Source organism: Dipodomys merriami, unplaced genomic scaffold (assembly GCF_024711535.1).
Source record: "Dipodomys merriami isolate MVZ:Mamm:240054 unplaced genomic scaffold, mDipMer1.0.p SCAF_14, whole genome shotgun sequence".
In the NCBI taxonomy this organism is placed as follows: domain Eukaryota; kingdom Metazoa; phylum Chordata; class Mammalia; order Rodentia; family Heteromyidae; genus Dipodomys; species Dipodomys merriami.
In genome coordinates, this window is record NW_027202715.1 from 39,540,309 (window position 1) to 39,561,978 (window position 21,670).

The following is a 21,670-nucleotide window of genomic DNA, read 5'->3' on the forward strand; positions in this document are numbered from 1 at the left end:
CTGCTCACCCAGAGAAAAGACTTTGTTGGTGTTCCCAACCAGAAAGTTTCTCCACCCCTGACTTGACAGGCCCTATTGTCCTCCCTCCCCTTCATTCTCTGCCTCAGATGGTCCCAAAGAGCATCTGTGACCCTTGGAAGGCCATTCATCAAGGCCCTCAACTTCAGATGCCAACAAGACCTGGGTACGCTTTCTTCCTAGGCCTATCTGGATGCATAGAGATGGCTCTCCACAGTGATGGGCACAGCGCCTCTCTGCCTTCCCCAGGAGTCATACAACAGTCATACAATGTGCCATACCCACAGCTCTTACCTTGGCCTTGTATTCGGCCCCAGGTGTGGTCTTCTTGGCCATGGGGCGGTGGATGCCAGTGCCTCCAGCTGTTGGGAGAACACAGAAATTGAGAGGCAGGCAAAGCCAGGGCAGCCTCACACTGCAAGGCAAAGGGCATCTTTACTCAAAAGGCTGCTGGGGGCTGGGAAGGTGGCTCAGCAGTAGAGTGCTTGCCTCGCATTCATGAGGCCTTGGGTTCAATTCCTCAGCACCATATAATCAGAAAAAGCTGTAAGTGGAGCTATGGCTGAAGTGGTAGAGCGCTAGACTTGAGCTGAAGAGCTGAAGAACAGTGCCCGGGCCCAGAGTTCAGACCCCATGACTGACAAAAAAAATAAAAAATTAATTAAAAATAGAGAACCCAGATACTCTTAGAAAGGGCAACAACCTGAGAGCCCAGAGAGGAGACTAGAAGGGACCCTATGACCAGGCCCCACACTAATCCTCCTGTTAACCATGTACACAGGCCAGATGTCCTCTCCAAACCTACCGTGACTTAGGCTATAGTTCTTTTTTTTTTTTTTCTTGCAGTCCTGGGGCTTGAACTGAGGGCCTGGCACTGTCCCTGAGCTTTGCTCAAAGCTAGCACTCTACCACTTGAGCCACAGCGCCACTTCTGGCCTTTTTTGTGTATGTGGTACTGAGGAATTGAACCAAGGGCTTCAAGCATGCTATACAAGCACTCTACCACTAAACAAGACTCCTAGTCCCAGGCTATAGCTCTTGAGGATCAAGGGAATGAACAGCTCCCAGGAAAAGGGGTAGACTGCCTTATGAAAGAGTGGGTAGATGGGAGGAGCCAGGCTCAGGGACACCATTAAAGGCTGGGGAAGGGGGATCCCATGCCTAGACCTAATATTCAGAATCTCTCAGCCCCATATCCCCAACTCAAGTCTGTGTTGACGTCAACTGGGCAGCCAGGTTATGTAAGCTCAGAGCTATGCTGCCCCTCCTGGTAACTCCATGGACTGTTGCAGATGACAGGAAATCTCATTTCTCAAGAGAAGCCTCACCTTGATACTGGGGGGGCATTTCCAACTCCTCATCCTCAGCTTCATTCTGCCACTTAAGCTTCTTCTATAGAAAGCAGTAATAAACAGGGAAGTCATAAGCAAGGGGTCATGACCATTGCTCACTAATGATGTTGGACAAGCATTAATATGCATTAATTATGAAAGGTCTTGTGCTGAGCCCTTAATCCCCCCCACTTTCAAAGGAGGAAATGCAGACCCAGAGGGGTGGATAACCATCCCACACCACAGTTAGGCAGTGAAGTAGTTCTAGCCCACATCCTAAGCACAGAGTTCAACTCCCCACACTGAGTCCCAATTTGCTACAAATGTAACCTCGGCATCCCAATATCAAACTAGTCCCAGCCTTCCTACCTGGAGGTAGTTCATGAGGACAACCTGCTAAACACTAAAGGACACACAGGTGCTTCAGAGGCACCCACGCCTCCAGGTTTCCAGCTGTGCTATAAGCTCTGTGCATGCACCCACACTCTCCCTAACTATCCACTACCCACTTCCTTGAGGACCCACTGGGCATTCAGAGAGCAGGGCAGGTGCTACATCATGTGGGAGGCGGCGTGGGGTCCGAGAAGCTGAGAGTCTCAGACTGAAGTCAGAATTACTCACTTTTTTGATGACCACCTCTTCCATCAGACTGGCCATCTCATCTTCCTCTCCTGAGTCAGAAAGAAGGTAGGCTTATGAGCACTTGAGGAGTCCCAACCCCACCCTTTCCTCCTGCCTCTTCCTGCTTAATCAGGAGGAAGGGGCACAAACTGTAAGCCAGAAAACTACCTTCCTCAGATTTGTGTCATCCCTCATGGGAGATGAGACCATAGAATACAACTACTGCCTTTTAACCCAAGCCATGGGGACAATGGGCCCCTCACAAGTGGGACTATTTCTGAGACTGTGGCCATTTCTGGGGGGGTGGTATGGTTGAGAAAGGATCTTGCTATATAGCTCAGATTGCCTCAACCTCAAAATCGTCTAGCTTCAGCCTCCCAAGTGCTGGGTATACTCCACCCCATATTGGGAATCAAACCCAGAAGCCTCACACATGCCACATAAGCACTCTACAACTGAACTACATCATTAGTCCTGAATACGACTTTTTATTTTTTATATTTTGCCAGTCCTGGGGCTTGATCTCTGAGCCTGGGTACTGTCCCTAAGCTTCTTTTTGCTCAAGGCTAGCACTCTACCACTTGAGCCACAGAGCCACTTCTGGCTTTTTCTGTGGTACTGTGGAATTGAACCCAGGGCTTTTGGCATGCTAGCCAAGCATTCTACCACTAAGCCATATTCCCAGACCCTGAAATATGGCTTTTGAAAAGGCCAGTTGGAACAAAAAGTTACAAGACCCTATCTTACTCAGAAAGTTGGGTTATGGTAATACATTCCTGTAATCCCCATCATGATGGAAGCCACATGAAGGAGGACTATAATCTGAGACTGGCCTTGGGCACAAACATAAGACCCAGCTAGGTGCTGGTGGCTCATGCCAATAATCCAAGGAGGCTAAGACCAAAAGGATCTCAGTTCAAAGCCAGCTAGGGCAGAAAAGTCCACAAGATTAAATTTGAAAGATAACTAGTATAAAGACTGGCTTGGAAATGTGGCTAAGAAACAGTAGAATAACTGCTGACCAAGTGCAAGACCTGAGAGTTCAAACTTCAGTACAGCTGGAGTGTGAGGTGGGGGAAGATCAGATGGAGGGAGAGATTCAGGCAAAATCAAAGCAACGATAAAACACACTAAAGGCACTGGTGGCTCAAACCTGTAATCCTGGCTACTCAGGAGGCTGAGATCTGAGGATCATGGTTCAAAGCCAGCCCAGGCAGGAAAGTCCATGAGACTCTTATTTCCAATTAACCACCAGAAAACCGGAAGTGGAGCTGTTGCTCAAGTGGTAAAGCACTAGCCTTGAGCAGAAGAGCTGAGAGACAGCACCCAGGCCAAGAGTTCAAGCCCCACCAGCGACCAAAACTAACAAAATCTCACTAAAGACAGCATATGAGGGTTGGGATGGAGCTCAGTGATGAGTGCTTTTCTAGCAGGTATGAGATCTGGGTTCCACCCCTAGCACTACAAAACACACACACACACACACACACACACACACACACACACACACACACACACACACACACACACACACACCCCTAGCACTACAAAACACACACACACACACACACACACACACACACCCCTAGCACTACAAAACACACACACACACACACACACTCAGAAAAGAGAATGTGAATTAGGGCTGAATATGGGCAGTACTAGAATGGAGTCAATAGGAATGAGGCCAGTGGCTGAGAACCCTGGGAAGGCCACAAAGGACTTCAGCTGGATCCTAAAGAACAGACAAGTTTGAGCCAAGTGTTAATGTCTCATAGCTACAATCATAGCCACTCAGGAGCTGAAATTTGAGGATTGTGGTTCAAAACCCACCTAGGCAGACAAATCCAAGAGACTCTTACCTCCAATTAATCAACAAAAAGCCAAAAGTGAAGCTGTGGCTCAAATGGTAGAGAACCAGTCTTGAGTTAAAAAGCCAAACGTAGGGCTGGGAAGGTGGCTCAGTGGTAGAGCGCTTGCCTTGCATGCTTGAGGCCCTGGTTCGATTCCTCAGCACCACATAAGCAAAAAGAAAAAAGCCGGAAGTGGCACTGTGGCTCAAGTGGTAGAGCTGAGGGACAGCGCCCAGGCCCAGAGTTCAGGCCCCACGACCGGACCCCAAAAAAAAAAAAAAAAAAAGCTAAACGTAAGCACAGGGTTCTGAGTTCAAGCGTCAGTACTTCCAGATGCCCTGCCTGAGAGACTCAGATGATAAGGACACTGGCAAGCTGGAAGAGCCTCAAGTCTGGCTCTCCCTACCTATATGTAAGCTTCTGGGGCTCAGTTGGTTTGGCGAAAAAAATGAAAAGGATAGAAAAAGGAGAAAACACAAGAGATGAAACACTAAAGGATTTTGCCTGAATTATAAGTATACTCTAAATTAAGACAAAGTAGTAGACATGGATAAAGTGCGTAAAATAAAAATATTTTTAAAATGTGGTTTATAAAGTTGGAGAAACTTAGAAAGTTTCTTAGTTGCCTTAGAGTTAAGCTCTTCAGTCTCAATTTGCCATTTACAAATGGCCACTGTAAATGGAACTCATAAGTGATTAATCAGCTGCCTTCCAAAATGGGCATAGCCCTACCTTTAGTGCCTTCCTCTTCCTCCACCTTGTCACCTTCTTCCTCCTCTCGTATGATCAGCCGGCCATCAGCGCTCACCTTGAAGCCATGATCCTTCTTCTTGCCCCGGTCTGGCCCAGGCTGTGTGGCTGGTGAGGCAGTTTGGCATAAGGTGTGTGTGAGAGACCCATCTCTACTCCTAACTGGGGACCAACCTCTCAGCTACTGCTACTGGCCTCCCACAGAAGCTACCCCTGCCTAGCACGTGCCTAACACCAAGACAAATCTGTGTTCTGAGCTCATGCCCCAGCCACTTCTTGCTCACCGAGGACGCGCTGGGCCACCTTGGGATCCAGAAAGTTGAGAGGCTCGTCCCCACCCCCCTCCTTCAACCAGGCCCGGCTCCTCTGTCGTGCCAGCTTCCGTTGCTCCTTGTCCCAGCTTCTTTCCGCTTTCTCATTGTCCTCCTCATCCTCAGAGTCAGCCAAAATCTCCTCAATGCTAAATACAGAAAAGCCTTGAGTCAGAGCACTCTTGGGAGAGATACCAGTCAACAAGCAATGCCTGGGTGAACTCCAGGCTGGGAGACACTAAGTCCTCAGGAATCACCTGTCGCCTTTGCCCTGGGCAAGCTGTTCCTCCTCTTCCTCTTCTTCTTCCTCCTCCATGGCAGCCTGGTTCAAAGCTCGGTGCTTCTTGGCCCGGGTCTCAGCTTTCCGGATGTTGACCAAGACCTTGTGATACTCCTCAGGTAGCAGCCCCTTCACCAGCTCAAATCTGAGAGGATAAAGAAGGCATGGGCTGACAAGAGGTCCTGGCCAGAGAACACCCATCACAGGCAGGTAGGGACCCTTTCCTGAAATCCCTGGAGGAACCAAAAATCATCAGTTCTGCACCTGTTCCACCCGACCCCCTATTTAAGCATACAGACCCAAACTTGCGGATGAATTTGGTGAACAGGTTCCGAAGTTTCATACGGAAGTGCCGACGCATATCATCTGACAGTTTCCCAATGGCTTCCATCTAGCAGGCGGAGCACGAGAGTGTTAGGAGGGTGGTGTGTACTCTGTCCTGTCTATCTTTCCTTGCTATCCAGAACAGAGGCAGGGAATTCAAGCAGCCTTGCTCCTGCTCTACTCCTTGGTCCAATCATGCTTGCAGAACCTATACCCTTCTTCGTAACACAATCCTGCCTACAGTTCCAAGATAACAGCTTTAGCCTTGAATAGTGTTTGCTTGGCATTCTACCTATGTTCTCTCACTGGATCCTTGACAGATGCTGTCAACCCACTTTATAAGAAACTGAGGCACAGGATAGTAACATGGTTGCTGAATGGGCCACAGGAGCTGAAGATTCCATTAGGTCTTTTGAATCCTATAGAACACTACCCTTCTCCTGATCCCACATGTCCTTCGGTCCTGCTATACTGTTCATCCAGGCTGGTTCGGGTGACATATGTGGGCAGCAGATATTATCTACACAAACTTCAATAAGGCTGGGGAAATAGGGTCCCCACCCATCCTTTAAAGGGCTTTGATAATGTCTAATAATCTCATGGCAGATCCCTGCCCTAGCCACTCTTTCTATTTAATGTTCCCAGTTAAGCTACAGGTTTTGGAGGGCAGAGGCAAGACAAGTTGATTCCTACCTGACCCTTCCTGCCTTAAAGCCAAGGCCAGACCCAAAGAGGACATAAAAGAGATATCTGGAGGCCTCATGACTCAACCTACCTGGAAACTGAGACAACTGATACACTGCACAGAGGGTAAGCATACAGTCCAGCTTGCTGCAAGTCTGGGTTAGGATCCTGGGATAGAAGGGGCCAGTGATCTAATCCTGAAGGGTTCTTCAGACCCTCTGCATCCATACTAAGAGTATGCAGGGGAGCCTTTCCAAAACAAGCAGGTGGAAAATCCAAGGTGAGGAAATAAAAAATAGTAGAAGAGGGTCCTGGAGGGAGAGCCGAGTTGTCCTGAGACTCATTATGACCTTGGAAATCTCAAAATTTCTAGCCTCTATTTATCTAAATAATGAGTGAGTCTATGTACTGGTCCTTTTGCTCTGTAGTTTTCCAGCTTCCATGGAGAAAAAATAAAGGGTAGTATACGGCAGCCTGGGAACCATCCCTTCCTTGTCTGCCAGGTTAGCATACTCCCTTCCAGGGCTCTTTAATGTCCTGCTGCTCACAAAGAGTTACTAAAGAAAAATTCAAAAGTTGCTGACACCTCAAAGACCAATGTCATCATTGAAGGGAATGGGACCCTTACCACCAGCTGCACATGCTTGGCCAGGTGCACCACGTCCATGACCACCACAGCCACCTTGATGAAGCCCAGTGCAGATTTGACCACGTCTCGGGTGCGGGAGGCCAGCAGCAGGCACACATTTTCTAGTAGCTGCTCCACTGTGCTAGACCCCATTAGTCCTGCAACATACAGGCCACTGTGAGATACCAGGACCCATCCAGAACCAAGGTCACCACACAAAAAGCAGCAACTGCCACCTGCCCCTGCCAGATCAAATGTTATAGATAGAAGCAAACATTTGGAGCTTTCCCACGTGCCTGACACAGTTCTAATTGCCATCCAAGGAGTGCCACTCATGGAGCGACCTTATGTTCATTTAACCACTCCAAGTCTCTCCTCAACTTCAGAGATAGGAAACAGACGTTCCAGGAAGTTAGTAATAAGGCTCAAGGGTTTGTTGTTGTTGTTGTAGGTTGTGGGGCTTGAACTCAGGGCCTGGGTGCTGCCCCTGAGTCTCTGTGCTCCAGTCTAGTGCTCTACCACTTGAGCCACAGTGCCACTTCTGGGTTTTGAGTTGTTAATTGGAGATAAGAATCTCACAGGGACTTTTCTACCCAGGGCTGGCTTCGAACAGTGATCCACAGATCTCAGGCTCCTGAGTAGCTAGGATTACAGGCATAAGCCATCAGCGCCCAGCTTAAGAGGTTCAAGGTTTTGTGTGGTTGGTGAAAGGCAAGACTAGGACTACAATCCAGGTATTTTTCTACCTTTTTCTGCCCGCTCTGATAGGATGGTAGGGCTGCAGGGCTGCAGGGCTGCAGGCTGGGGGCAAGAAAGATAGGTTCTGGCTCTACTTCCTAACTCCCAGTACCTTATCCTCATTCTGGTTCCTTAAGAACTTCCCAGACAGGCAAATACTCACCTTTAAACTCAAACAGGAGGTGGGTCAAGGCCAAGATGCTACAGCTCACCATGGTCACTGCACCCACAAGGCCAGGATAGATAAGGATGAGGTAGCGCTGCAGAGCCTCTAGGGGAAGAGACAAGGACAAGTCACGTAAGGCTCTCAGGGAGTGGGGAGATGGCGGGGAGGGGGGTGGAAATGAACAGACATGCAGGCCAGAGAAGAAAACCTTGGTCAGGGCCAGTTCAGAGCAAAACAGATTTCTCCAACTTGCCCTTTGCCCAGAAGCTCGGAGGGGTGTTTCCTCATAGCCTGTATATAGTGTGCAGCCCACAACCTCACCTTCTTGGTTGGGGCCAAACCTCAGGAAAGCATGGCCCATCTCCACCAGCAGGGCAAAAGCATTCTTCCGAGCACCCACCGACACCTCCTTGGTGCACAGAATCACCTGGCCAGACAGCATTATTAGAATACACCTACCTCCCATTGCCCTGGGCTGGACTGCCCAAAGCATGAGGCACCCATATGCCCAGCAGCAAATCAAGCCCACCCTTACCTCCTCCCACTGCCCCCCCAAATCATGATAGGTCCTTGGAAACCATACTCCAGGAATGCCCAAAACACCCTCCTACCCTCCCCTCACCTCTGGGACGAGGGCAGCAATGAACTCCTCGTGCTCAGCTGACAGCTTCTTCACAATATGTATGAGGCACTTCAAACGGGGCTGCAGGCAAGGAGAAAACACCCAGGACCCCTCAGTGCCACCATCACCCTCCTCAAGCTCCCCAAGGACTCCTTTCCTGGGGTCACCCATTCTCAGTAAGCAGAGCTGTGCCCTAGCATCCTTACCCTTTTAGCAGGTGAGGACGTGCTCCGCAAAGAGTCCAGAAGGGTCTTCTTCAGGTCATCTAGGTGGTTCTGCACAAACTGAGCCCCAGGGCCCTGAGGGCTGGCACACACCTCCTCCAGCACTCGGTAAGCCTTCTTCTGTACCCCATGGGCCTTGCTCTACAAAAGGCACATGGCAGATAAGAACTAATAAGGGGATTGGGCTGTAGCCCCTTACACTGACATTCTATAGGCATTCAGAAGAAGTTGGCCTTGTCCCTCTGGTATGGTATTCATGAGTCTGTGATGGCTACCTCTAAATAATGTGCACTCCAGCATAAGCTGGTGGCACCTGAGAACACCAAGAAATGTGTGCCTGCTGCTTCCTGATTGAAACATTCCTCTCTGCTTGAACATTCCATTCAATTTTGAAGGAGCCCCCTGGGATGCTGGACTTTGGCAATCTGGTAAGAAGAGTTTGTTTTGTTTTGTTTTTGGTGCTAATTCTGAGGCTTAAACTAAGGGCTTGGGGCAGTGTCCCTGAGTTTTTTAGCTAAGGTAGTACTCTACCACTTGAGCCACAACTCTACTTCCAGATTTTTGGTAGTTAATTAGAGATAAGTCTCTGACTTTCCTGCCTGCATTTGCCTCAAACTGTGATCCTCAGATCTCAGCCTTCTGAGTAGCTAGAATTAAAGGTGTGAGCCACTGGCACCCAGCAAAGAGTGCTATTAAACTGTGGCAATGGGGACAGCTTTCAGGAACACAGGCTAAACTGAATTCTGTATGCCTGTGAGCCACATGACAGCACTTCAGTCGAAAGACTCAACATGAGCAGAGGCAAATACAGCATTTGTTTTATCTGGAAACTTGGGGCTGAGTTTAGCTCAGTAGCAGAGTACAGGCCTACTTTGCACCAGACCCTGGGTTTCATTCCTATCACTAGATGGAGGGCAAGGTTGGAGGGGAGGAATCTATCCTAGACCCTTATAGCAGCCTAAGGAGGCTGTAGTGAAGGTGAGGACAGAGAGAGCAGGCTGGGAGGATAAGGTCAGAGAGACTGAGACAGGCCCAGAGTAGGAGCAGGCAAAGAAGCAAGGCTTCTGTTCTACAAGACACTTCAGCAAGTGAAGTCAGAGCACAGTTGTGCATTTTATCACTTTGGACCTATTTGACAGGGCAGGGAAGATGGGTACAAGGGGAAGCCACTACAGGACAAAGCAGATGGGGCTTAATCTGGGTGAAGAGGAAATTATAAAGATAAGACAGGCCTCTAAATTCTCTTGGAGCCCCATCTTCCCTCAAGTGAAGTTGTGTGGAACTCACCTCTAAATAGGGCCGGATGGTGGAGTATAGCTGGCTGATGGCAGCTTCATCAGCATGAGGAGCCAAGGCTACAACCAGATCCAGGACAGACAATCTGCTCAGAACAGGAGAACAGGGAGGGGCTGAGGGAAGCTGGAGAAGGGCAAGGCTATCATGTTCTTATGTTTACCAGCTACAGGAACATGGGAGAAAGTCAGGATGAGGGTAGTGGCCTGGAAGGAGTTTGTGAACAACCATAGCTAGCACCTAATCAAGACTTGTAATGTACAGGGCACTCCTCCTGGTGAATTCCAAATATATCCCCTTCAATCCTCACATAAACTTGTTGTAGGCTCTATTATACCATCTTACAAATGAAGACTCAGAGGCATAGATTGGGTAGTAACTTGTGGAGCTGGGATTTGAATCAGGCAGCGTGTCCTCCATCCTTGCTCAGACCTATCAGGCTAAAACACCTATAAGAAGGAGCTACTGGGGGCTGGGAAGGTAGCTCAGTGGTAGAGTGCTTGCCTTGCATACCTGAGGCCCTGGGTTCGATTCCTCAGCACCACATAAGCAAAAAGAAAAAAGCTGTGGCTCAAGTGGTAGAGCGCTAGCCTTGAGCTGAAGAGCTGAGGGACAGCACCCAGGCCCAGAGTTCAGGCCCCAAGACCAGACCAAAAAAAAAAAAAAGGAGCTACTGGCCTCTTGGTAGAGCTGGGACATTCTCAATCTCAAAGAATTACAGAGGGTCTGCTGGATGCCTCCCCAGCTCCAAGTACCCAGTTCAAACAGGGAAGCCCTAAGAACATTACCTGGTAAAATCAGAGCTGGCAGGGTCAAGCACCTTCTCACTGGCTTTTTCCAGGAAACCATTCACCAACTGGCAGTCCCCAGAAGAGAAAAAAAGAATAACCAGAGTAACAGTTGCCAGAGCTGCCTATACAGCTTAGGAGCCTCCAGTCCAGCCTGAGCCACAACTCCTATGTGTGGCCCTCTGTTCTCCAAATGTCAGAGGTCTTATAGTATGGCAGATGGGTTCTCAGCCTTTCCAACGTGCCCAACCTATCAGAGCCCACCTAAGAATAAACCCCTCTCACAGCAGCTCACCTGAGACTCTGTGATGGTAAGGTAAGTTTTGATGGTTTCCAGTACAGCCCGACGAGGGGCTGGAGTGTCCTCCTCTGCAACAGGCTGCCCATATAGGTTGAAGAGGATTGGCAGAAAGTTCTTGGCAAAGCGGCTCACTTCAGCACGGTCAGCATCTGGCAGGAGGATGGAAGTCTGCATCAAAGGGATGGAGTTGACCCTGTCTCAGTGGTCACTGGGGTTCCCTTTAGGGGATCCTATGGCAATATTGGGAACCCACACATTTGGAGCTCTTATGTTCTAGAAGTTGAGGCCAGGGTACACAGAATAAGGTGATCAGCTACAGTGGTCAGGGTGAGTCTGGGCTCCAGCCCTCATATTGACTACACAGATCCCCAGTGACTGTCAACGCATTAGGAAAAAGAGTGACAGGGAAGACTATTGCCAGCTGTCTCTTGAGACCCACCTGTAGCACAGCCACAGTGAGCAAAGAGCTACAGAAGGTGACTTCTGCAGGCTGGAGTGACAATGAGCAACAGCAAGCCAGTGGATAAGGACAGGGATCTGTATTATTATTTTATCAGCTCCTACCACGGTGCTCAGACATACCTCTCTCACAGCCCTTGGTGATGAGGGTGCGCAGGGCTTGGCACACAGTGACTCTCAGGTCTGGGCGCTCGCTGATAGCTGTGCCCAATGTCCGTGCCAGACCTTTGAAGGAGGCAGCCACATCAGTAGGCCTTGTGCAGAACCCAGGCAGAAGGGTCCAGATCTGGGGAAGGAGTAAGAAAGAAGAATGACACTAGTTACTCATGCTCTTACATGCCTCTCCTCTCCATGTCCTCCTCTTCAGCTGACTCTTACCTGCCACTGTAATGTGTCATAGATCTTGGACTCCACTGTGCTGCCTGCCTGGGCAAGGTCCATTGCTGAAGTGTGCGACAAATACATGGTATGATGCTGGGAACCTCCTGACCATTAGACCTCATTATATCAAAACCAAAAGTCCAACAATAAGGAAGGGAATATGGGTGACATCTCCCATAAATTAAATCATAGTACTTACTTTTAAGCACTAAAAACATGCAAAATGGAAAGAAGATGCCTCTCCAGGATAACCTGTCTCTCAAGACTTTCTTACTCTTCTTTAAGAACATGAATACAGGGGCTGGGAAGGTGGCTCAGTGGTAAAGCGCTTGCCTTGCATGCTTGAGGCCCTGGGTTCAATTCTTCAGCACCCATCAGCAAAAAAAAAAAAAAAAAGCTGGAAGTGGCGCTGTGGCTCAAGTGGTAAAGCGCTAGCCTTGAGCTGAAGAGCTGAGGGGCAGCACCCAGGCTCAGAGTTCAGGCCCACGACCGGACCCCCCCCAAAAAAAAGGAACATGAATATATTTTAAAATATAGCCAGAAGCCGGGCACTGGTGGCTCATGCCTGTAATCCTAGCTACTCAGGAGGCTGAGATCTGAGGATCACGGTTCAAAGCCAGCCCGGGCAGTTAAGTCCGTGAGACTCCAATAAAACCACTAGAAAACCAGAAGTGGCGCTGTGGATCAAGCTGTAGAGTGTTCGCCTTGAGCTGAAGAGCACAGGGACAGTGCCCAAGCCCAGAGTTCAAGCCCCATAACCGACCAAAAAATTAAAAAAAAAATAAAAATATTTAAACAGAAATGTACTCTAACTGAATCACTTGTTCCATTTATCCATTCATTCATATTCCTATTTCTTTATACACATAGCATATCCCTCTAGTTCTGCTAGACCTAATTTAAATGGAACTCTGCAGAGGATGTGTAGATTGTGTCAGATTCCTTGCTATTGGAATCCAAAATGCTAGGAACAAGTTTGCTTCCATGTACATGTTTGTCCTAAACAACTTCTTCAAGACAGGTGCCTAAATAGAATACCACTAGAAAGTATGTAATCTTGAGCTGGGAAGGTGGCTCAGTAGAGTGCTTGCCTAGTATGCATGAGGCCCTGGGTTCGATTCCTCAGTACCACATAAACAGAAAAAGCTGGAAGTACACGCTGTGGCTCAAGTGGTAGAGTGCTAGCCTTGAGCTGAAGAGCTGAGGGACAGCACCCAGGCCCAGAATTCAAGCCCCATGACGGACAAAAAGAAAAAAGAAAAAGAAAGAAAGAATGTAATCTCACCAGGTGTTGGTGGCCTGTTATCCCTAGCTACTCAGGAAGCTGAAGTCTGAGAGTCTCCATTCAAAGCTAGCCTAGGCAAGGGAAGTCCCTAATACTTTTTTTGTTGTTGTTGGTCATGGAGCTTGAACTCTGGGCCTGGATGCTGTCCCTGAGCTCTTCAGCTAAATGCTAGTGCTCTACTACTTGAGCCACAGTGCCACTTCCGATTTTCTGAGTGGTTTATTGGAGATAGGAGTCTCACAAACTTTCTTGCCAGCCTCCTGAGTAGCTAGGATTACAGGTGTGACCACTGGTGCCCGGCTCTTATCTCCACATAAACATGTACACACACACACACACACACACACACACACACACACACACACACACACACACACACACACACACACACACACACACACACACACACACACACACACACACACACACACACACACACACACACACACACACACACACACACACACACACCCCTTTCAGTATCTTCACCTTTCAGTATCTTTGAGGGTCTGGTTTTAGGAACCCCATAGAAACCAAGAGCAAGAAATGTTGAAGTTGTTTTTTTTTTTTTGGGTTGGTCGTAGAGCTTGAACTCTGGGCTTGGGTGCTGTCCCTGAGCTCTTCAGCTCAAGGCAAATGCTCTACTGCTTGAGCCACAGTGCCACTTCCGGTCTTCTAGTTTTTTATTGCAGATAAGTCTCAAGGACCTTCCTGCCTGGGTTGGCTGGCTTTGAACCGCGATCCTCCGATCTCAGCCTCCTGAGTAACTAGGATTACAGGCGTGAGCCACCGGCACCCAGCTTGAAGTTTCTTATACAGAATGATGTGCTATTTCCGTGTAACCTACACATATCCTCCCATATACTTAAAATCTCTCTAGAATACTTATAATATCTAATATGGTATAACTCTAGTTCTGTAGTTTAAGCTGCAGATGTAAAAACCAGCTGCAATTGTAAACAAACCTAAGAGAAAAAAAACAATTTGGCCCTTTGTGGGGCTACTCTGGGCCTGGGTATTGTCCCTGAGCTCCTTTTTGCTCAAGGCTAGTACTCTACCACTTGAGCTACAATGCCACTTCAGCTTTATCTGTCATTAATTAGAGATGAGTCTCACAGGCTTTCCTGCCTGGGCTGGCTTCAAACTGCAATCCTCAGATCTCAGCCTCCTAAGTAGTTAGGATATAGATGTGATCCACCAATGTCTGGCCTAAAAAAAATTTTTGTAAATCTATTTCCAACCAAGTTAGATGGCAGTGGCTCACGCCTGTAACACCCTAGCTACTCCAGGAAGCCAAGATCTGAGAAGCATGATTTAAAGCCAGACTGGTCAGGAAAGTCTGTGAGAGTTATCTCCAAGTAACAACCAAAAATCCAGAAGTAGATCTGTGGCTCAAGTGATAGAACATTAGCCTTGGGCAAAAAAGCTCAGTGACAGTACCTAGGCCCAAGTTCTATCTCAACAGTTTCTACCAGAAAGAAGGGACACCGGTTCCCGTGATCCAAAGGGAAAAAACAAGACCCAGGAAACAGAGGTTCCTAGAGGAGGGCACTCAAGTACTCACTGACCATTTGCTTGGCACAGATTCTGCCAAATGTGCTGGTATGGTGGTCAGCTGGACTCAGCCACCAGCTGATCATTTCAGCTGAGGCTCCAGATAGCAGAGGGCCTCAGCTATACCAGGTAAGGGCTTTGTACCTTTACTCTTCAGGGTGTTAGCCAGCGGCAAGAAGTAGGTGGTGAAGAAAGCAAGCCGTGTTTCCCGTACATGGTCCCGGATGACAGGCAGCAGCCAGCTCCGGGGGAAATCCAGAGTCTCTCTGGGAGCAGAAATGAAGAAAAGGTGACAAGTCAAAGGCCCTTAACAGAGAATTCAGTGGACTCTTCTCCAGGGAGAACAAGCCATCCGACTCTCCTGAGGCTCCCACAATCTAGGTTACACTTACTCAGAGCCATCAATCTCCAAAGGCACAGCCTGTAACACCACCTCAGGTCCCATGCTGGTCACTGCAGCCCCCACTGCCTGGTCCAGGGCTGCTGTGTGGGGGAAGTGAGGGGAGAGGCGCAGGTCGCACAGGGACTGGAGGCACTAGAGCAAAGGGATGATACGAAGTTACCCAGTAGGACATGCTTTCTGGCTGGGGTGTGGCTGAGCAGTAGAGTGCCTACCTAGTATAAGCTGAGTTTGAGTTTGATCCCCAACACCACAAAGAACAAAAATATCATAAAATGTAGATTTAAATGTAAATTAAAATGCTTATTTTAATGCTGGCGTGGGGACTAGAGCTACATCAATCAAGAAAAAAGTTATTAGCCGGGCGCTGGTGGCTCACGCCTGTAATCCTAGCTACTCAGGAGGCTGAGATCTGAGGATCGCGGTTCAAAGCCAGCCCGGGCAGGAGAGACTGTGAGACTCCTATCTCCAATAAACCACCAGAAAACCGGAAGTGGCGCTGTAGCTCAAGTGGTAGAGCGCTCGCCTTGAGCTGAAGAGCTGAGGGACAACGCCCAGGCCCAGAGTTCAAGCCCCACGACCGACAAAAAAAAAAAAAAAAAAGAAAAAAGTTATTTTTCTCTATTTGCCCTCACTGCAGATCCATCTGACAAGCAGAGATTCCAGAGCAGGCAAATCTCCAAAAGGAGATTGGAGATTCTAGGTCCAGGTAACACCCCATAGTGGAAACCTACAACAACAGCTTAGCTGACCCAATGAGGTGTCCTATCCTCCTAAAGCCTAGGGCTTTAAATTTTTTTCCTTCCAGCCAGGTGCTGGTGGCTCATGCCTGTAATCCCTAGCTACTCAGAGGAGGCTGAAATCTGAGGATTGCAGTTCAAAGTTAGTCCAGGTAGGAAAGTCTATGAGACTCTTATCTCCAATTAACAATCAATCAAGAGGGCAGAAGAGAGCTGTGATTCAAGAGGTAGAGTGCCAAGCCTTAACCAAAAAAGCTAAAGGGACAGTGCCCAGGCCCTGATTTACACCCTAGTACCAGCACAAAAAAATAAAATTCCTTTGACAATATGTAAAAAATTAGGAAATTTCACACACAGATGTAGATTTCCAATTTACCTTGAAAAATGTCAGAAACTGTCAAAAGATAACTAACAGGTAACTAAGACAGATCAGCAGGCACAGAAGCTGAGCTGTATCACAACCCCATCAGCCATCAGCCCATCAACTCCACTTCTCATGGCCTGCCTAGCCTCTTGTAGAAGTCTCATTTGCCAGCCTAACCATCAGGGTTTGGGCCAGCCCTCCAACGGAGGGACTCTCAGTCTCAGATGTTACCCCCCTCCCCCCAGTCGTGGGGCTTGAACTCTGGGCTTGGGTGCTGTCCCTGCGCTCTTCAGCTCAAGGCAAGTGCTCTACCACTTGAGCCACAGCGCCACTTCCGGTTTTCTAGTGGTTTACTGGAAATAAGAGTCTCACAGACTTTCCTGCCTGGGCTGGCTTTGAACTGTGATCATCAGATCTCAGCCTCCTGAGTAGCTAGAATTACAGGCGTGAGCCACTTGCGCCCAGCCCAAGTGTCTTCTTTTTACTAAGCCAGCAGTGGAAGGAGTCAGTGAGGAAGGCCCCATACAACCAGGAGCTGACTCTTCTGCTGACAAGGAATCTGGCCTACCCAGTATTATCTACTTAGGATCCCTAGGGGGGAAGGGGGGTATGTGGGGTGTGTGTGTGTGTGTGTTCTACTTAGGATCCCTAGGGGTGTGTGTGTGTGTGTGTGTGTGTGTGTGTGTGTGTGTGTGTGTGTGTGTCTGTGTGTGTGTGTGTGTGTGTCTGTGTGTGTGTGTCTGTGTGTGTGTGTTCTACTTAGGATCTCTAGGGGTGTGTGTGTGTGTGTTTAGGAGGTAACCTCCCACCCATCTCCCTCTTCTTCCCACACTGCCCAGTCAGTGCCCTGGGAACATGATACTGGGCACCTACTATGTACTGTTGGTGTGGGTCCAGAGTTTAGAGACAGCAGACCTGGGGCCCTCCAAAAGCCCACAGTCCAAAGGCCCCATCCACTTCCAGCTTACCTTCTTCATCACAGGATGAGCTTGCCTCCCACACACCTCAAAGAAGACACACAGTAACTGCAGCACAAAGCTCCAGGATGCGTGGAATTTATACGTCAGGCCCTCCTCCACTGCCCTGCCAAGATGAGATACAGTCAGGGCCACAAGATCATACTCCAGCAGATGACAATGACTGGCACCATGAGCAGACCCCCGCAGCTGGTCAGGAAGGGAATGGCTCAGAGAAAGGCAAAAGGTACAACTAATAGATAAATAAAAATGTAAATCAAACTGAAGGAGTACTTAGAAGAGGGGACAAAGAAAGATAGAAGATGAATAATTTTGAAATACAGTGCAACTAGCTGGGTGCCGGTGGCTGACGCCTGTAATCCTAGCTACTCAGGAGGCTGAGATCTGAGGATAGTGGTTCAAAGCCAGCCTGCGCAGGAAAGTCTGTGAAACTCTTTTTTTTTTTGGGTCTGGTCATGGGCCTGGGCACTGTCCCTCAGCTCTTCAGCTCAAGGCTAGCACTCTACCACTTGAGCCATAGCACCACTTCCGGCTTTTTTTTTCTGGTTATGTGGTACTGTGGAATCAAACCCAGGCCTTGTGCATGCAAGGCAAGCGCTCAACCACTGAGCCACCTTCCCAGCCCCATGAAACTCTCATCTCCAATAAACCACAAGAAAACCAGAAGTAGCACTGTAGCTCAAGTGGTACAGCGCTTGCCTTGAGCTGAAGAGCTGAGGGACAGCGCTCAGGCCCAGAGTTCAAGCTGCACAACCAAAAGAGAGAGAGAGAGAGAGAGAGAGAGAGAGAAAAAATACAGTGCAACTGTCCATGAAAATAGCATAAAGAACTCAATGAGCCCCCTCCAACCAATGAGGACCCTAAGCTGTAGTGAGATAGAGGCACTTGCTTGTCCAGGTTGTACTATTGATAGAGCTGGATTCAAGCCTAGCTCCAGGTACAAGGGCTATGGGTCAGGGATCCAGGGTCCACATTCATCTTTTTGTCAGTTGTGGGTCTTGAACTCAGTGCCCGGGCACTGTCCCTGAGCACTTTCCCTCAAGGCTAGTGCTCTACCATTTTGAACCACAGCTCTACTTCCGCTTTTCTGGTGGTTAATTAGAGGTAAGAATCTCACAGGGACTTTCCTGCCTGGGCTGGCTTTGCATCACAATCCTCAGATCTCAGCCTCCTGAGTAGCTAGGATTACAGACATAAGCCAGGGTCCACATTCTTACATCCCACCACCACACTTCCCCTGCTTTACGTGTGTGCCTGAATCATGGTATCCTCCAATTGGCTGAACTGCTATGGAAGAGGTTTGGTATTCAGCCTCAAATCCCACAGAGCACCTACAGCTGGATGCATGGCCCAGTGTGATTATAAGTGGAATGCTGGCATCATGTAAAACTTGCTAAAAGGCAGCCGTCATGCTCTCCTAACCTGGATACCATATTCTCACCTGAACATCTTGGCGATGTACTGGGCGGGACCTGAGGCTGAGAAGGTTACAGCACCGATGTCAGCCATGTGTGGAGCCACACATTCCTTTAAGATCTCCTGCAAAAAGAAGGCCACAGGCTATCTGGGCTAAGGCAATTCCCAGTCCCATTCTTTCCACCCAGAAAGCTGCTTCCTGAAGTTTCTGAGAAATGTGTATGGCATCAGAAGAACTACCACCTAACTGGGTGTGGGGGTATTGATTGGGAGGCGACAGCAGGCAGAACCTCTATATTCTCTGCTCCCTTAGCTAAAGCTCAAGCTAGCAAGGTATACAGTACCTTGAGGCTCTGGGTGGCAGCTATTACCACTGGAGAGTGAGGGGAGAGGAGACAAGTCATCGCTGTTCCAAAAAATCGAGCAAGGTGGCCCAGCCCCAGGTCCCGCTGCAACCTGTCAAGAAATAAAGTTTTCAAATACATGGGGTAGAGGTGGGGCAGAGGAGCTGATCTTGAGCCTCAGGAACCTACCTAGCCCAGAAGCGTAAGTATATAAAGAACCATATATTTGCAGGGCTCCTCAGATGGCTGTTTAAGTAAAGGCATATTGTCCATGCAGTAACACGTGTGGTGAAAAATTCAAACAGGTCTTCAGAGTAGAGTGAAGGATATGTCATCTTTATTCTTGGCCTGACTCTCTGGTGGACCTCCCAGGGAAAATACTTTTTTTTTTTTTTTTTTTTGGGGGGGGGGGGGGGGAGTCCAGTCGTGGGGACTGAACTCTGGGCCTGAGTGCTGTCCTTCAGCTCTTAAGCTCAAGGCTAGCATTCTACCACTTGAGCCACAGCGCCACTTCCGGCTTTTTTCTTTTTGTTTATGTGGTGCTGAGGAATCGAACCCAGGGCCTCAGGCATGCAAGGCAATCACTCTACCACCTTCCCAGCCCCAGAAAATACTCTTCAAAGTAGTGTTCTCCCTCCATCTCCCCCACCATTTTTTGGGTTTTTATTTTGGTGCTGGTCCTAGCGCTTAAACTCAGAACCTGGGCAGTGACTCTAAGCGTTTTTGCTCAAGACCACTTGAGCCACAGCTCCATTTTTGCTTTTTTGGCAATTAATGGGAGATAGGAATGTCTCATCTTTCCCACCGGCTTTGAATACAGATCCTTAGGTTTCAGCCTCCTAAGTAGTAAGGATTATAGGTATGTGAGCTACTGGCACCCAGCTTTTACTTTTGACATCTTACTACATAGTCCAGACTACAGACAAGCTTCCAACTTGTTAGTGCTCTTGCCCAGCCTTTCAGGTTTTTTGTTGTTTTATTATCACTCAAGTTGCTGAAATTATAAACCTGAAAAATTGTACCTGATTTATTTGTTGATATATGGTCTCAAACTTTTTTTTCCCTGGTTGGCCCTGATTTTTTTTTTTTGGGGTCTGGTTGTGGGGCTTGAACTCTGGGCCTGAGTGCTGTCCCTCAGCTCTTCAGCTCAAGGCTAGCACTCTACCACTTGAGCCACAGCGCCACTTCCGGCTTTTTTCTTTTTGCTTATGTGGTGCTGAAGAATCGAACCCAGGGCCTAAGGCATGCAAGGCAAGCGCTCTACCACTGAGCCACCTTCCCAGCCCCGGCCCTGATTTTTTTTTTTTTTGGGGGGGGGGGGTCATGGGGCTAGAACTCTGGGCTTGGGTGCTGTCCTTCAGCTCTTCAACTCAAGGCTAGCACTCTACCACTTGAGCCACAGCACCACTTCTGGTTTTCTGGAGATAACAGTCTCATGGACTTTCCTGCCCGGGCTGGCTTTGAACCTGAATCCTCAGATCTCAGCCTCCTGAGTAGCTAGGATTACAGGTATGAGCCACCTGGACCAGGCATGGCTCTGATCCTTTATGCTCCACCTCTCAAATACCAAGGATTACAGGCCTATGCTACCATGCCCAGCCTCTTTCAGAACAAAATAATCTGTACTGTTAACATTGATATTAGGTCACATATGAACCACTGATGTAAAAATATGCATTCAGTCACTGAAACCTTGTAACAAATAGTGAAGTGAGCTTGTTATTCCTACTTTTTAGATAAGGAAGTTCAGACACAGAAAAGTCAAGAACTTGCCAAGACTACCCAGCCTAGTCTAGTGATGTGAGGATTCATACCCTGGCACTGCACCTGCAGTTCTGCACTTTGTCTTCTCACTATATCTTGGAGTTCTTTTTTCTTTTCTTTTCTTTTTTTTTTTTTTTTTGTCTGTCATGGGGCCTGAACTCTGGGCCTTGGCGCTGTCCCTCAACTCTTCAGCTCAAGGCTAGTGCTCTACCATTTGAACCACAGTGCCAATTCCAGCTTTTTCTGATTATGTGGTGCTGAGGAATCAAACCCAAGGACTCATGCATGCAAGGCAGCACTCTACCACTAAGCCACCATCCGAGGCCCTTGGACTTTTCATAGGAGCATATACACAACTACTTCCTTGTTTTTCTCCCCCCCTCACTTAATACAGGGTCTCCTATGTAGATCACACTGGTGTCACTCACTATGTAGTACAAGCTAACTCAAATTTGCAATCCTCCTGCCTCTACTTCCTGAGGACTGCAATTACAGTGCTGTACCACCACATCCAGCTCTACTTCATCCCTTCTCTTGCTCATGCCTGTATTTAATCTTCCTGGCTCCACACGGCAATAGGACAGGGGTCATTCTAGCTTTTGGGTTTTTTTTGTTTATTTGTTTGTTTTGGCTACTGGCTTCTGCTACAGTATCTTTTTTCTTTCTTTTTTGCTGGTCATAGGGCCTGATCTCTAGGCCAGGGCGTTGTCCCTCAGCTCTTCAGCTCAAGGCTAGTGCTCTATTTGAGCACTACTTGAGCCACAGCACCACTTCCAGCTTTTTCTGCTTATGTAGGGCTGAGGAATCGAACCCAGGGCCTTATGCATGCAAGGCAAGCACTCTACTACTGAGCCATCTTCCCAGCCCCTGCTATAGTATCCTAAGACATATTTCAGGGCACAACTGTAGGTATGCTCCTATAGAACAAGTCCTGAGAATGACTCAGCCACTTCTTATCTCTTCAGTTAAAAGGATAATTGCCTAGAAGCTGTGGCAGCTGTGTGACTACTTAACACACACAGCTTCAGCTTCTAGTTTTGTTTTTTCCGCCTAC

At 48.4% G+C, this 21,670-nt stretch overlaps 1 protein-coding gene across 2 annotated transcripts in view; it reads right to left on the reverse strand.

Annotated features, from left to right (window-relative positions):
• LOC138826180 (RRP12-like protein) overlaps nucleotides 1-21,670 on the reverse strand; it is a 38,911-nt gene that overhangs the window by 1,985 nt on the left and 15,256 nt on the right. For both annotated transcript variants that reach the window (XM_070021328.1, XM_070021329.1), the window contains 22 exons: nucleotides 18,853-18,964; nucleotides 18,534-18,631; nucleotides 17,084-17,198; nucleotides 15,004-15,146; nucleotides 14,756-14,877; nucleotides 11,770-11,834; nucleotides 11,515-11,677; nucleotides 10,927-11,081; nucleotides 10,632-10,699; nucleotides 9,838-9,931; nucleotides 8,533-8,691; nucleotides 8,327-8,407; nucleotides 8,026-8,131; nucleotides 7,702-7,809; nucleotides 6,801-6,958; nucleotides 5,464-5,555; nucleotides 5,142-5,309; nucleotides 4,858-5,033; nucleotides 4,556-4,681; nucleotides 1,971-2,020; nucleotides 1,347-1,410; nucleotides 313-380 (listed from right to left, as the gene is read on the reverse strand). In XM_070021328.1, the coding sequence (XP_069877429.1) occupies nucleotides 313-380; nucleotides 1,347-1,410; nucleotides 1,971-2,020; nucleotides 4,556-4,681; nucleotides 4,858-5,033; nucleotides 5,142-5,309; nucleotides 5,464-5,555; nucleotides 6,801-6,958; nucleotides 7,702-7,809; nucleotides 8,026-8,131; nucleotides 8,327-8,407; nucleotides 8,533-8,691; nucleotides 9,838-9,931; nucleotides 10,632-10,699; nucleotides 10,927-11,081; nucleotides 11,515-11,677; nucleotides 11,770-11,834; nucleotides 14,756-14,877; nucleotides 15,004-15,146; nucleotides 17,084-17,198; nucleotides 18,534-18,631; nucleotides 18,853-18,964 (2,491 nt within the window). The remainder of the gene's footprint in view (nucleotides 1-312; nucleotides 381-1,346; nucleotides 1,411-1,970; nucleotides 2,021-4,555; nucleotides 4,682-4,857; nucleotides 5,034-5,141; nucleotides 5,310-5,463; nucleotides 5,556-6,800; nucleotides 6,959-7,701; nucleotides 7,810-8,025; nucleotides 8,132-8,326; nucleotides 8,408-8,532; nucleotides 8,692-9,837; nucleotides 9,932-10,631; nucleotides 10,700-10,926; nucleotides 11,082-11,514; nucleotides 11,678-11,769; nucleotides 11,835-14,755; nucleotides 14,878-15,003; nucleotides 15,147-17,083; nucleotides 17,199-18,533; nucleotides 18,632-18,852; nucleotides 18,965-21,670) is intronic.